Below are 13226 nucleotides of genomic sequence, written 5' to 3' on the forward strand. Positions count from 1 at the left end.
AAGTCATTCCTTTCTCTCCCTAATCCTCTACCCCATTGTCCAAGCCCCAATTTAAAGTGTGCACAATGAATAAGGATGAGATTGGGCTCAGCTGTGATATTCCAGAGTTTAACCTCCCAACACTGACTATTTAGGTTTACATGTGAGACTAATCACACATGTGAGGTGGTGGGGGAGGTGGGGTGGGGCAGCCAAGGTACTTTGAACTGTACCTCAATGAGAATCGGTGAATCAGAAAAGGAGAGGAGAGGATGAACTGGGCACACAGACAAAATCAGGCAAAAAATAGAGAGCCTGCTGTCGCTCTCCCTGAACTCCCCTCACTCCTCCAGTTTAAAGGGGGCCATCAAAGGGGGCGATTAGCTTAGTGATTAGGGGTTGCATAAAACCTCAAATCATTGTTGTTCTTCCATCTTTTAGAAGTTCCCTGTACAGCCTCTACTTTCAAGTGTTCTAACAACAGTTGTATCGATAAACACAATGCAGAATGTGACGGCATCATAGACTGTGTCACGAGGTCTGACGAGGAAAACTGCAGTGAGTACAATTACTTCATCTCTCTGACTAAGAGGGCAGGTGAACCAGGAAATGGCAAAGGAGTTGAATAAATACTTTACTTCAGTCTTCACGGTAGAAGACACTAATAGCATTCCAATGCTAAATAATCAGGGGGCAAAAGAGGGGCAAGAAATAAATACAATAAATATCATTAGAGAAAAAGTACAAGGGAAACTAATGGGGCTAAAGGCCGATATGTGCCCTGGACTTGATGGATTGCATCCTAGGATATTAAAGGAAGTAGCTGCAGAGATAGTGGATGCACGGGTAGTAATCTGCCAAGAATCCTTAGATACTGGAAAAGTCCCAGAGGATTGGAAAACTGCCCAATGTAACACACTTATTCAAAAAGGGAGATAGACAAAAAATGGGTAACTATAGGCCAGTTAACATAACATTCATCATTGGGAAAATTATATATTTATTATAAATATATATATAATTATATATTTATAATAAATAAATTTATTATAAAGGATGTGATAGCAGAGCATTTGGAATTACATAATCTAATCAAGTGGAATCAGCATGGGTTCATGAAGGAGAAATCGTGCCTGACAAATTTATTAGGGCAGAATTTTCCCCCATTAGGGGGGAAGTTTAAGAGTGGGCCCGCGGAGGTGCGCCTCTGATTGGTGCACCCATTTTACGTGGACGGGCCTATTAAGGCCTGCCCAGTATGGTGTCCACTCGGAAGTGCTATGCACTCCCTGTGCAGGCAGGGGTGGGGTGGGTGGGGATTCCCTGAGCCAACAGTGCGGTCTTTCATGCGCATGCGCACGAAAGAACGCACTCATCTCCCTGATGCTATGTGCTGCCTCAGGGAGATTGGCTGTACATTAAAACATCTGAAAAATAGAGAAAAAAAAATTCCCTGACATGTCCCCTCATATGACACTGTCACATGAGTTGGGACATGTTCATAACTTTTACATACGCTTTAATTACATTTTTTAAACCTACATGAAACCTCATCCTGCCCATGATGAGGTTTCGTGCTTTTTCTAATGCCCGCCGGGGCTCCTGGCCTGCCCGCCAACCTTAAGGTTGGAAGGGCAGATCCATTAATTAGTTTAATGATTCTGTCAATGGCCTCAATTGGCCATTGATAGGTCGGTGGGCACACAGCTGATTCTGCTGAGCCCCCGCCTACCTGAAAATTTAAATGGGGCGGAGTGACATCAGGGGTTCCGCCCAACGTCATCCCGTGACATTTTACGTGTCGGCAAGCGGGCCCTGCCCCCTGCTTGCTGACCAGAAAATCCTGCCTTAGAATTCTTTGAGAGGTAATTAGCAGGATAGGTAAAGGGGAACCAGTAGATGCAATATATTTGGATTTCCAAAAGGCGTTCGCTAAGGTACTGCACATAAGGCTACTTAATAATGTAAGAGCCCATGGTGTTGGGGGTAGTATATTAACATGGATAGAGGATTGACTGACTAATAGAAGACAGAGAGTTGGGATAAGGGAGGCATTTTCAGGTCGGCAACCTGTAATTAGTGGGGCGCCACAGGGATCAGTACTGGGGCCTCAATTATTTACAAAATATATTAATGACTTAGATGAGGGAAATGAATGTACTATCACCAAATTTGTGATGTTCCAAAAATACATGGGAAGGCAAGTGGTAAGGATGACACAAGGAGCCTACAGAGGGATATAGGCAGGTTAAGTGAGTGGGCAAAAAGTGGCAGATGGAATATAATGTGGGAAATTTGAGGTTATGCACTTTGGCAGGAAGAATAGAAGAGCTGAATATTATTTAAATGGAGAAAGACTGCAGAAGGCTGTAACATAGAGGGATTTGGGAGTCCTTGTGCAGGAATCCCAAAAAGCTTACAAAAAGTTCAACAGTTAATAGGGAAATGGAATATTGACCTTTATTTCAAAAGGAATGGAGAATAAAAATAGGGAAGTCTTGCTAAAACTATACAAGGCACTAGTTAGACCACACCTAGAATACTGTGAACGGTTTTGGTCCCGAACAGTTATGCAGTCATTCTCACTCAGACAGGGTAGTCATTCTCACATTCAGACGGGGCAGTCATTCTCACTCGAACAAGGTAGTCATTCTCACATTCAGACAGGGTAGTCATTCTCACTCACTCAGGGCAGTCATTCTCACTCAAACAAGGTAGTCATTCTCACATTCAGACAGGGTAGTCATTCTCACTCACTCAGGGCAGTCATTCTCACATTCAGACAGGGTAGTCATTCTCACTCACTCAGGGCTGTCATTGTCACACCCAGAAGGGGGCAGTCATTCTCACTCAAACAAGGTAGTCATTCACACACTCAGACAGGGTAGTCATTCTCACATTCAGACAGGGTAGTCATTGTCACTCACTCAGGGCTGTCATTCTCACACTCAGACAGGGTAGTCATTCTCACTCACTCAGGGCAGTCATTCTCACTCAAACAAGATAGTCAGTCTCACTCAGGCAGGGCTGTCATTCTCACTCAAACAAGGTAGTCATTCTCATTCAGATAGGGCAGTCATTGTCACACTCAGACAGGGCGGTCATTCTCACAATCAGGCAGGGCAGTCGTTCTCACTCAGCAGTCAGTCTCACTCAGGGCGGTCATTCTCACTAAGACAGGGCAGTCATTCTCACTCAAACAAGGTAATCATTCTCAATCAGACAGGGCAGTCATTCTCATTCAGACAGGGCAGTTTGTTCTCACTCAGACAGGGCAGTCATTCTCACATCCAAACTGGATAGTCATTCTCACTCAGACAGGGCAGTCATTCTCACATTCAGGCAGGGTAGTCATTCAGTACAATATCATTTTTGTTACCTGAACCCAGTTGGAAAATGAAGGCCTCCAAGAAAATAACACATGCATCATGAATATAACCAACAGCAAAGCGGCAATTAAACACAGCATCGTGAATACCACCCTAAACAGCACCACAAACAGCCCTGTGATCACTACATCATACACTATGGTGACCAACATGGTGAACTACACCATTAACACCACCACACACTGTCGTGAACAACATGACACACACCACTGCAAACAGCACCATGAACACCACCAGTGAACATCACTGGCAACACCATTGTATACATTACTGGCATACCAGCACACACATCACTAGTGTATCACCACACACACCTCCAGATGAACATTCTCATGCACGGTGTGCCCATCACCAGGCACATTGCCCACACATGTCACTTGGGACATCATCTGGCATGTCACAGCATTAAACATGACACACATCAGCAATAAACATTCTTGCATGCGATTACCTGACAAAAGCTTTAATGAATTGGTAAACTCTGTGATCCTTGTTGCCACATTCAGTTTAATCTGACCTGTGTTAAATGTTTCTTTTGAGTTTCTAGTGTATTGAACCCTGTAACTGAGCTCAGTTTTCTTTGTAGACTGTGGAACTGCGCCTTTGATGGTCGGCTCGAGGATTGTGGGTGGAGTGAGCAGCGTTCCTGGCGAATTTCCTTGGCAAATCAGTCTGCAGCTATTTTACTTAGGGCACAAGTGTGGTGGAACACTAATATCTCCCAGCTGGGTGGTCACTGCTGCTCATTGTTTCTTAAAGTACGTGAACAGCTCTCAGACAACAAGGGACAGGCTCTGTGTACTGATTACGAAAGGATTGTATCATTTTTTAAAAATCAATTTTAACGAATGCAAGCTCACCCATAACCATCAACAAAGTGAGCACATTCACCAAAGCAGTGAACGCACAGATCCAAAAGTGTGAGCGCACAGACCCATAACAGTGAGCGCATAGACCCATAGCAGTGATCGCACAGACCCATAACAGTGAGCGCACAGACCCATAGCAGTGATCGCACGGACCCATTGCAGTGATCGCACGGACCCATAACAGTGAGCGCACAGACCCCTAACAGTGAGCGCGTAGACCCATAACAGTGAGCGCACAGACCCATAACAGTGAGCGCATAGACCCATAGCAGTGATCGCACAGACCCATAACAGTGAGCGCACAGACCCATAGCAGTGATCGCCCAGACCCATAACAGTGAGCGCACAGACCCATAACAGTGAGCGCATAGACCCATTGCAGTGATCGCACGGACCCATAGCAGTGATCGCACAGACCCATTGCAGTGAACACACAGACCCAAAACCATGTGCACGCACTCACAGCATTCCACACACCACTTCAAAACCAGAGGCATAGTATTGTACACACTCAGAGCAGTGTGCACAGTCCGTCATTGCAGTGTATACACTCAGAGCCGTGTACACAGCCACTCATTGCAGTGTACACACTCAGAGCATTGTATACAATCACACATTGCAGTGTACACACACTGTGAAGAGCAGTGTACACATAACCACTCACTGCGGTTTGCATTTATATGCATGCACACGTGTATAATTACGGTAATGTTGACTTGTTATTTAACTTCATTGTATTTGTGTTTGCTTTAGGTAGTTTGTTTAAACTGCTAAAAAATGTTACATTTTATAGTTTGAATATTGGAAGGCCCAATCAGCAGTACTGTAAACATGGTCACAGCATGACTCTTTGATATTCAGCACGTTTTTCCAGTGAGGAAGATGAAAGGTTCCACTCTCGCTCTAGGCTGGTTCAGCCAATTTGACTAAGGACTACAGTGCCCTTAGTGCCCCTGTGCCAAGTTGGTGAAATCAGCCACTTTTGCTCATTATCTAGTGAGTCCTGCTGTGAATTTTGTGTACATGAGCAGTAGTTGAGGGCTCAGGTGCAGTGCTTGAATATCCTGCCCACAATCACCATCTGGACTCACATAAAAGAAGGGTCATCCAAGTGCAGTACCGCCCTGTACTGGCAGCCTGTATGTGTGGAACATTACCCCTGAAATAGTCTGCACCTTCTGGTAAACACAATATTAAGGAGTAGACTTTATTAACAGGCAGTCCAAGGACAATGATGCACTGCACCGGGAAGGGAGGGGAGAGATATAGAGAGGGAGTGAAAATTACATAAATACAATGGAAGTGGAATACATTTAAAATAAGGACGTTCTCACCGAACCACGAGCAGATGTTTGATTGAATTTTTCTTTCAAAGAGATAAGGATTCAAGAAATTGGCTGGGTTACCTGGGAACTATCTACAGCTCAGGATTTCATGGCACCAGGGTAACCTTCAAACGCTACATCATCCACCCCTCTTTCAAGACCTCAACTTGGGATTCTGATATTGCCCTCGTGGAACTGTCCAAGCCTGTCACCTTCTCCAAAGTCATCCAGCCTGCCTGTGTACCCTCATCTTCCCACAGATTCTCAGAGGGAATGAAATGTTATGTAACAGGCTGGGGTGCAACAGCAGAACAGGGTAAGCAATACATTGAATATGTTTGTCTGAGCATTATTCTGTGTGTGTGTGTGTGTGTGTGTGTGTGTGTGTGTGTGTGAGAGAGAGAGAGATTATTCCTTTACAAATGCCATATAGTAAATTGGCCTATAGAGAGAGACTGAGAGATCAAAACAGAACCAGTGTGACTCAAAGGTAAGAGAAACAGGGTGAGAAAGGAAAACAGAGAGGCACCAAAAGAGGGAAACAGCAAGGTTTAAAAGAGACTGAAACACAGAGTGAAAAACAGAACAGAAAAACTGAAAAGAAAGATGAAATTGAAAAGAAAAGAGCAAATAAAGAAACTGAGCCAGAAATAGAGCAAAAGTGAGGGAGGGAGAAACACACAGAGAGGTGGCAGGACCGAGAACCAGAGACCAAAAGGGAAATGACAATATGAGGGGGAAGCAGAGAAAGAAAGAAAGAGTTAGACAGAGAAAGAGCAAGTCCAAGAGAGAGAAAGGATTGTTTCATCAGGCCAAAGGCAGAGGGAAAATACATCTGCAGAAGTGAGTTGCTAAAGCACAGGTGGAGACTGCCGGAGGATGGGACAGACAGTTTGAGCATTCTGTAGCTAGGAGGAAGAGGATGGAATTAACAGATGGTTGACTGCAAGGTGCAATGGAGTTCATCTCTGCTGTAAAATCAACAACTTATCTCTAGCATCTTTAAGTAATAAAATGTTAAGGCACTTCACAGGCGCATATAAAACAAAATATGACACTGAGCCATATAACAAGATATTAGACCAGATGACCAAAAACTTGGTCAAAGATGTAGGTTTGATGGAATGCCTTAAAGGAGGAAAGTGAGGTAGAGAAATGATGGGGTATAGGGAGGGATTCCCAGAGGTTGGGGCTGAGGCAACTGAAGGCAGGGCCACCAATCGTGGAACAATTAAAATTGGGGATTCACAATAAGCCAGAATTTGAGGGAATATATCAGAGGGTTATAGAGCTGGAGGAGATTACAGAGATATTGAGGGATGAGGCCATGGAGAGCTTTGAAAACAATGATGAGAATTTCAAAATCAAGACATATTACCATCAAGCCAGGGGATCAACCCTGGTTCAATGAAGGATGCAGGAGGGCATGCCAGGAGCAGCACCAGGCACACCTAAAAATGACATGTCAACCTGGTGAAGCTATAACACAGGACTATTTGCGTGCCAAACAGCATAAACAGCAAGTATTAGACAGAGCTAAGTGATCCCACAACCAATGGATTAGATCTAAACTCTGCAGTCCTGCCACATCCAGTCATAAATGGTGTTGGACAATTAAACAAGTTACTGGAGGAGGGGGAACCACCAATATCCCCATCCTCAATGATGGGGGAGCCCAGCACATCAGTGCAAAAGATAAGGCTGAAGCATTTGCAATAATCTTCAGCCAGAAGTGCCGAGTGGATGATCCATCTTGGCCTCCTTCAGAGGTCCCCAGCATCACAGATGCCAGTCTTCAGCCAATTCGATTCACTCCACATGATATCAAGAAACGGCTGAAGGCACTGAATATTTCAAAGGCTATGGGCCCTGACAATATTCCAGCATTAGTACTGAAGACTTGTGCTCCAGAACTTGCCGCGCCCCTAGCCAAGCTGTTCCAGTACAGCTTCATAACTGGCATTTACCCAGCTATGTGTAAAATTGCCCAGGTATGTCTTGTACACAAAAAGAAGAATAAATCCAATCTGACCAATTACCGCCCCATCAGTCTATGCTTGATCTTCATTAAAGTACTGGAAGGGGTCATCAACAGTGCTATCAAGTGGCACTTGCTTAGCAATAACCTGCTTGCTGACACCCAGTTTGGGTTCCGCCAGGGCCTCTCAGCTCCTGACCTCATTACAGCCTTGGTTCAAACATGGACAAAGGAGCTGAACTCCTGACGTGAGGTGAGAGTGACTGTCCTTGACATCAAGGCCGAATTTGATCGAGTGTGGCATCAAGGAGCCCTAGTAAACCTGGAGTCAGTGGGAAATCTCTCTGCTGGTTGGAGCCATACCTTGCACAAAGGAAGATGGTTGTGGTTGTTGGAGGTCAGTCATCTCCACTCCAGGAACATCACTGCAGGAGTTCCTCAGAGTCCTCAGCCCAACCATCTTCAGTTGCTTCACCAATGACCTTCCATGATAAGGTCAGAAGTGATTGCATAATATTCAGCACCATGTGCGACTCCTCAGATACTGAGGCAGTCCTTGTTTTTTTTATTCATTCATAGGATGTGGATGTTGCTGGCTGGGCCATCATTTATTGCCCCCTCGTTTAGAGGGCATTTAAGATTCAACCACATTGCTGTGAGTCTGGAGTCACATGTAAGCCAGACCAGGAAAGGACAGCAGGTTTCCTTCTCTAAAGGATATTAGTGAACCAGATGCATTTTTACGACAATCAGCAATGGTTTGAGGACTCGAAACGTCAACTCTTTTCTTCTCCGCCGATGCTGCCAGACCTGCTGAGTTTTTCCAGGTAATTCTGTTTTAGCAATGGTTTCATGGTCATCATCAGACTTTTAATTCCATATTGGATATTGAATTCAAATTCCACCATCTGCTGTGGTGGGATTTGAACAAAGAACATTACCCTAGGTCTCTGGATTACCAGAGCAGTGACAATACCCCGATGCCACCACCTCCCCTTGCAGTAAGGCCTGGACAATATCCAGGCTTGGTCTGACAAATAGCAAGTAACATTTGTGCCACACAAATCCCAGGCAATGACCATCTCCAACAAGAGAAAATCTAACCATCGCCCCTTGACTTTGACTTTTAATGGCATTTCCATCACAGAATCTCCCACTATCAACATCCTGGGGCGGGGGCGGGGGCGGGGGTATGTGTGTGTGTGTGTGTGTGTGTGTGTTTGCGTGTGTGTGTGTGTGTGTGTGTGTGTGTGTGTGTGTGTGTGTGTGTGTGTCTGTGTGTGTTACCATTGACCGGAAACTGAACTGGACTTACCTTATAAATACTGTGGCTACAAGAACAGGTCAGAGGCTAGGAATCCTGTGACGAGTAACTCACCTCCTGACTCCCCAAAGCCTGTGCATAATCTACAAGGCACAAGTCAGGAGTGTGATGCAATACTCACCACTTGCCTAGATGAGTGCAGCTCCCACAACATTCAAGAAGCTTGGCACCATCCAGGACAAAGCAGCCCGCTTGATTGGCATCACATCCACAAGCACTTACTCCTTCCACCACCGACACACAGTAGCAGCAGTGTGTACTATTTACAAGATGCACTGCAGGAATTCACCAAGGCTCCTTAGACAGCACCTTCCAAACCCATGACCATTATCATCTAGAAGGACAAGGGCTGCAGACAGATGGGTACACCACCATCTGGAAATACCCCTCCAAGTCACTCACCATCCTGACTTGGAAATATATCGCCGTTCCTTCACTGTTGCTGGGTCAAAATCCTGGAACTCCCTTCCTAGCGGCACTGTGTACCTACATCACATGGATTGCAGAAGTTCAAGAAGGCAGATCACCATCATCTTCTCAAAGGCAACTAAGGATGGACAAAAAATGCTGGCCCAGCCAGCGAAACCCACATCCCGTGAATGAGTAAAAAAAGAGCTGTATTGACATTAGCTGTACTGAGGCAGAACCTGCTGTAAACATTGAGTGAAACATTCACAAACAGGTACTTCCATTAAAGGAAGGGAAGCATTGTAATAAATCTTGTATTTGTCTTTTTTACTCCAGAATGTAAACATGTATCATTTATTTTATAGAATTGATCATTAATTATCACTGCGCTCTCTGCTCCATGCAGGATATATGACTTTTCTGCTGAACAAAGCTGAAGTAAATCTGATCAGTGACAGATTGTGCCAGAAACTGCATAACAGCCGGATCACTCCCAGCATGTTTTGTGCCGGGAGACTGAATGGAGGAGTGGACACATGCCAGGTAAGCTGCCAAAGATCAATCAGCAGAGCTAGGGAAACATGTAGCAGCACAAGCATTCTCAGAGAGTTGAGCCAAATAGGGAATGGCCTGGACTGTGGAGACTGCTCCATTTACTTCACAATTCTGTTCGTGTTGAATCTGATGCATTTTTTCACATTGCAGATTCTTGAACAGTGTGTATTTGAGGTCTTTCTCAATATCTGGACTGCTGAGGATAGCCCTGTACCTGTAAAATGTATTCCTTGACAGTGCAGCTCCACTATATCAGCTCGAGGAGGGCATTGGCCGCCCATCCCCCTAGCTACATGAGGAATGTAAGGAGATAACTGTGCAACAAGGACAAAAATAGAGAACATCACCAGTCCTAGACATGCTTTATTTTCTTCAATCAGCTGGTTGGAAACCTGTATCAATGGAGCATAATACCTGGCTGGGGATCCAACCCAAACCTGCTGTGTTCCTGCTGGGCAGGTTAGATTAATATTGAGGCTTAAGTATCCCAGAGACTCAAATTAAAAATGAGGATGTTAGTAGTAAGAAGGAATAGAAAGAAAGAATGAACTTACATTTACATGTATTTATGTAGTCCAGATTTCTCAAAGGTACATCATCACAGCTAATGAATTTATTTTTGAAGCACAATTACTGTTGTTATGTAGGCAAATGTGGCAACAATTTTTGTCCAGCAAGATCCCCCAATTGGCAAATGGATGAATAACCAGCTAATCCCTTTCTGATTTTATTGGCTGAGTGGTAATGGTTAGTCTGGACATCAGAATAACTCCCTTGTACTTCTTTCAGTAATGCCATGGGATTTCTTTTTAATGTCAGTCTGAGTAAGCAGACAGGGCCTCCACTTAGCTCCTCAGAAGTCAGAGCATTTTCTCTCAAAAGGCTGATTAAGCTGGAGAATCAATTACCAGAGAACGACATTGAAAAAAAATCTGTAGGAATGGGTGCAAGAGATGATGGTTGTTTCTGGAGAGAGAGAGGGACAAGGGATTGATGCATATAGTGCTGCACAGCTGGGTGGTTTGAGGCATATGGTGAAAAGATGGGAAGGTTAGGATGAGGAATATGATGAGTGGCTATGTAGATGGAATTGAGGGGTTTGGTGACAACTTGGGTATATGGGGGTTGAGTGATATGACGTGGATGGATAAGTTGAGATATAAAAAGATAGATAGGTGAGGTTAATGGATATGGTGAGAACCTGTGTCAATGTGATTGAGGGATATAATGAGAAGGTGGGGTTCGTGGATGTGATGAGAATGTGGGATAATAGATGTCTATGATGGTGAAAAGATGGGTAGGTGGGGTTGAGCGATATAATGAATAAGCAATATTAATAAATATGATGACAAGGTGGGTAGGTAAGGCTAAACTATGAAAAGGAGGTTAGGTTTATTGGGTCTATTAGCCTTTCCTTGAAAAATCTTATGTTGCAACAGACAAGGATGTGGCAGTATAGCTGATTTGGTACAATTGGTGGACTCAGACCAGCACAAAGTACTGCTCATACCTGGTCACAGAGAGTTAATGGATCTACTTTGTAACTCATCAGATTTCAGACCTTATTTGAGTCCTTGTCAGTCAAATTGGAACTTTGATATTGTGCATCTGCATACATCAGAATCAGGTCTATATTCATTATTGGGATGTGGGTGTCATTGGCTAAGCCAATGTTTATTGTTCATCCCTAATTGCCCTTGTTCAGACGGCTTTTAAGAGTCAACCACATTGCTTTGGTCTGGAGTCACACATACAACAATCTGCAATGGTTTCATTTCAACTTCAGTTATTGAATTCAGATTTCACTATCTGCCATGGGATTCAAACCCAGGTCCCCAGAGGATTCCCCTGGATCTCTGGAATACTAGTCCAGTGACAATACCACTATGCCACCACCATCCCCTAGATGACTAGGATAAGCAGCCTGAATGGTTAGTTTCACTGCATGTCACAAGATTAGTGTATTCTACAGCAAAATAATGCCAGGGAATGACCAATTTTAACAAGCCTGAAGGTCATATTCAGTGTGTGATCACAGACAACGTGCATGTTATTGCAGAATATTCCACAGACGGTTCATCTCCAAATCATTATCCAGTGCCTCTTAGTGACTTTGTCACTTGCACAAATGATTATTATGTTGAAGCAGTTTCTCTCTGAAGGCATTAAAATGAGCTACCAGCACAGCACAGGAGCAATGAGCAACAGATCTGTCTGAAGCAGTAACTCTATCTAATACATTTTCTGTGTAGTAATGATGGATTTGTTTTTACAGGGCGATTCTGGTGGCCCACTGGTTTGCAAGGAATCCTCTGGAAAGTGGTTCCTTGCTGGAATTACGAGCTGGGGTGTCGGCTGTGGAAGAGAGAATGCACCTGGGGTGTATAGCAGAGTTACAGCACTTCGCAGTTTCATAGCACAATATGTTTTCTGAAAACTAAAAGGATCTGACAATATTTTGGATTTAATCAATCACTGTACCACACACATTGGGATTCAACTCTGGATGTGTGTTTCTCAATGGGGCTATGGGACTCCATCAATTCTATAGGATACTCTGTGATCTGTTCTCTCAGCCTTCAGTACAATTTCTACAATTGTTTCATTTGAGCAGGAGTTTGGATTTTAATAAAATGAGATGTATATGAATCTGATTTGTTGAGATATTTTTAAACTGACCCCTATATTTTGGTTCTTGATTCTAACAAATCATTTGAGATACTAGATATCATACCCTATGTCATCAACTGGTGCATAATAACCTTAGTGCTACCCATTGTCAGTGTCTGACCTACATATTTGCAAGAATTTGGGGCTGAGCAGGGCCCAGTTTGCAGGGGGTATAAGACTGGGGAATTTATATTTAATCTCATTTTCTGCACTTCACCAATTTTAAGGATTTTAAGATTGCCTTAAAATTGCTTTTCCAAATCTCTGAATCCAGTTATGTCAGGATGGGAGCACACAAAATCTGCTAGAGTCAGCTCTTTAACACTAAAAAGTAGAAATTACTTTTGGTGATGTTATCAGATAAACTTTTAATGCGTTCAAGCAAGTTGTTAACCCACCAAATAGCAGAGGAGTCTGTGCCTGCATAGCATGGCACTGACAGTATTTTCAGGCTCACATAAGAGCTTCATGATCACTAAGTAGAATGATGCTGAGGGCTTTATCGGGTATAGAGTGGTGCATTATCTTGTATATGTAGGATACACATTGGCAAATGGTTATTTACTGATAAATCAGATTAATCATTTTGAATTAATTATTTATCTGAATTGAAACAATTAGTTTAATTCTGCAACTTTCTGTATGATCAACACAAACTGTTTGTATTTTCCAGAATGTTTAAAATTGTACTTGTATTAGTGCATTTCTCCAGTATTGCTCATTGTGTGC

General features: G+C 43.6%; 1 protein-coding gene across 2 annotated transcripts in view; it reads left to right on the forward strand.

The window, feature by feature from the left end:
• tmprss9 (transmembrane serine protease 9) overlaps nucleotides 1–12476 on the forward strand; it is a 33804-nt gene extending 21328 nt beyond the window's left edge. For both annotated transcript variants that reach the window (XM_041205010.1, XM_041205011.1), the window contains exons 7-11: nucleotides 421–537; nucleotides 3955–4126; nucleotides 5613–5878; nucleotides 9679–9815; nucleotides 12103–12476. In XM_041205010.1, the coding sequence (XP_041060944.1) occupies nucleotides 421–537; nucleotides 3955–4126; nucleotides 5613–5878; nucleotides 9679–9815; nucleotides 12103–12261 (851 nt within the window). In that variant the 3' untranslated portion in view covers nucleotides 12262–12476. The remainder of the gene's footprint in view (nucleotides 1–420; nucleotides 538–3954; nucleotides 4127–5612; nucleotides 5879–9678; nucleotides 9816–12102) is intronic.
• Nucleotides 12477–13226: the final 750 nt, after the last annotated feature.

Source organism: Carcharodon carcharias, chromosome 14, assembly GCF_017639515.1.
Source record: "Carcharodon carcharias isolate sCarCar2 chromosome 14, sCarCar2.pri, whole genome shotgun sequence".
In the NCBI taxonomy this organism is placed as follows: Eukaryota; Metazoa; Chordata; class Chondrichthyes; order Lamniformes; family Lamnidae; genus Carcharodon; species Carcharodon carcharias.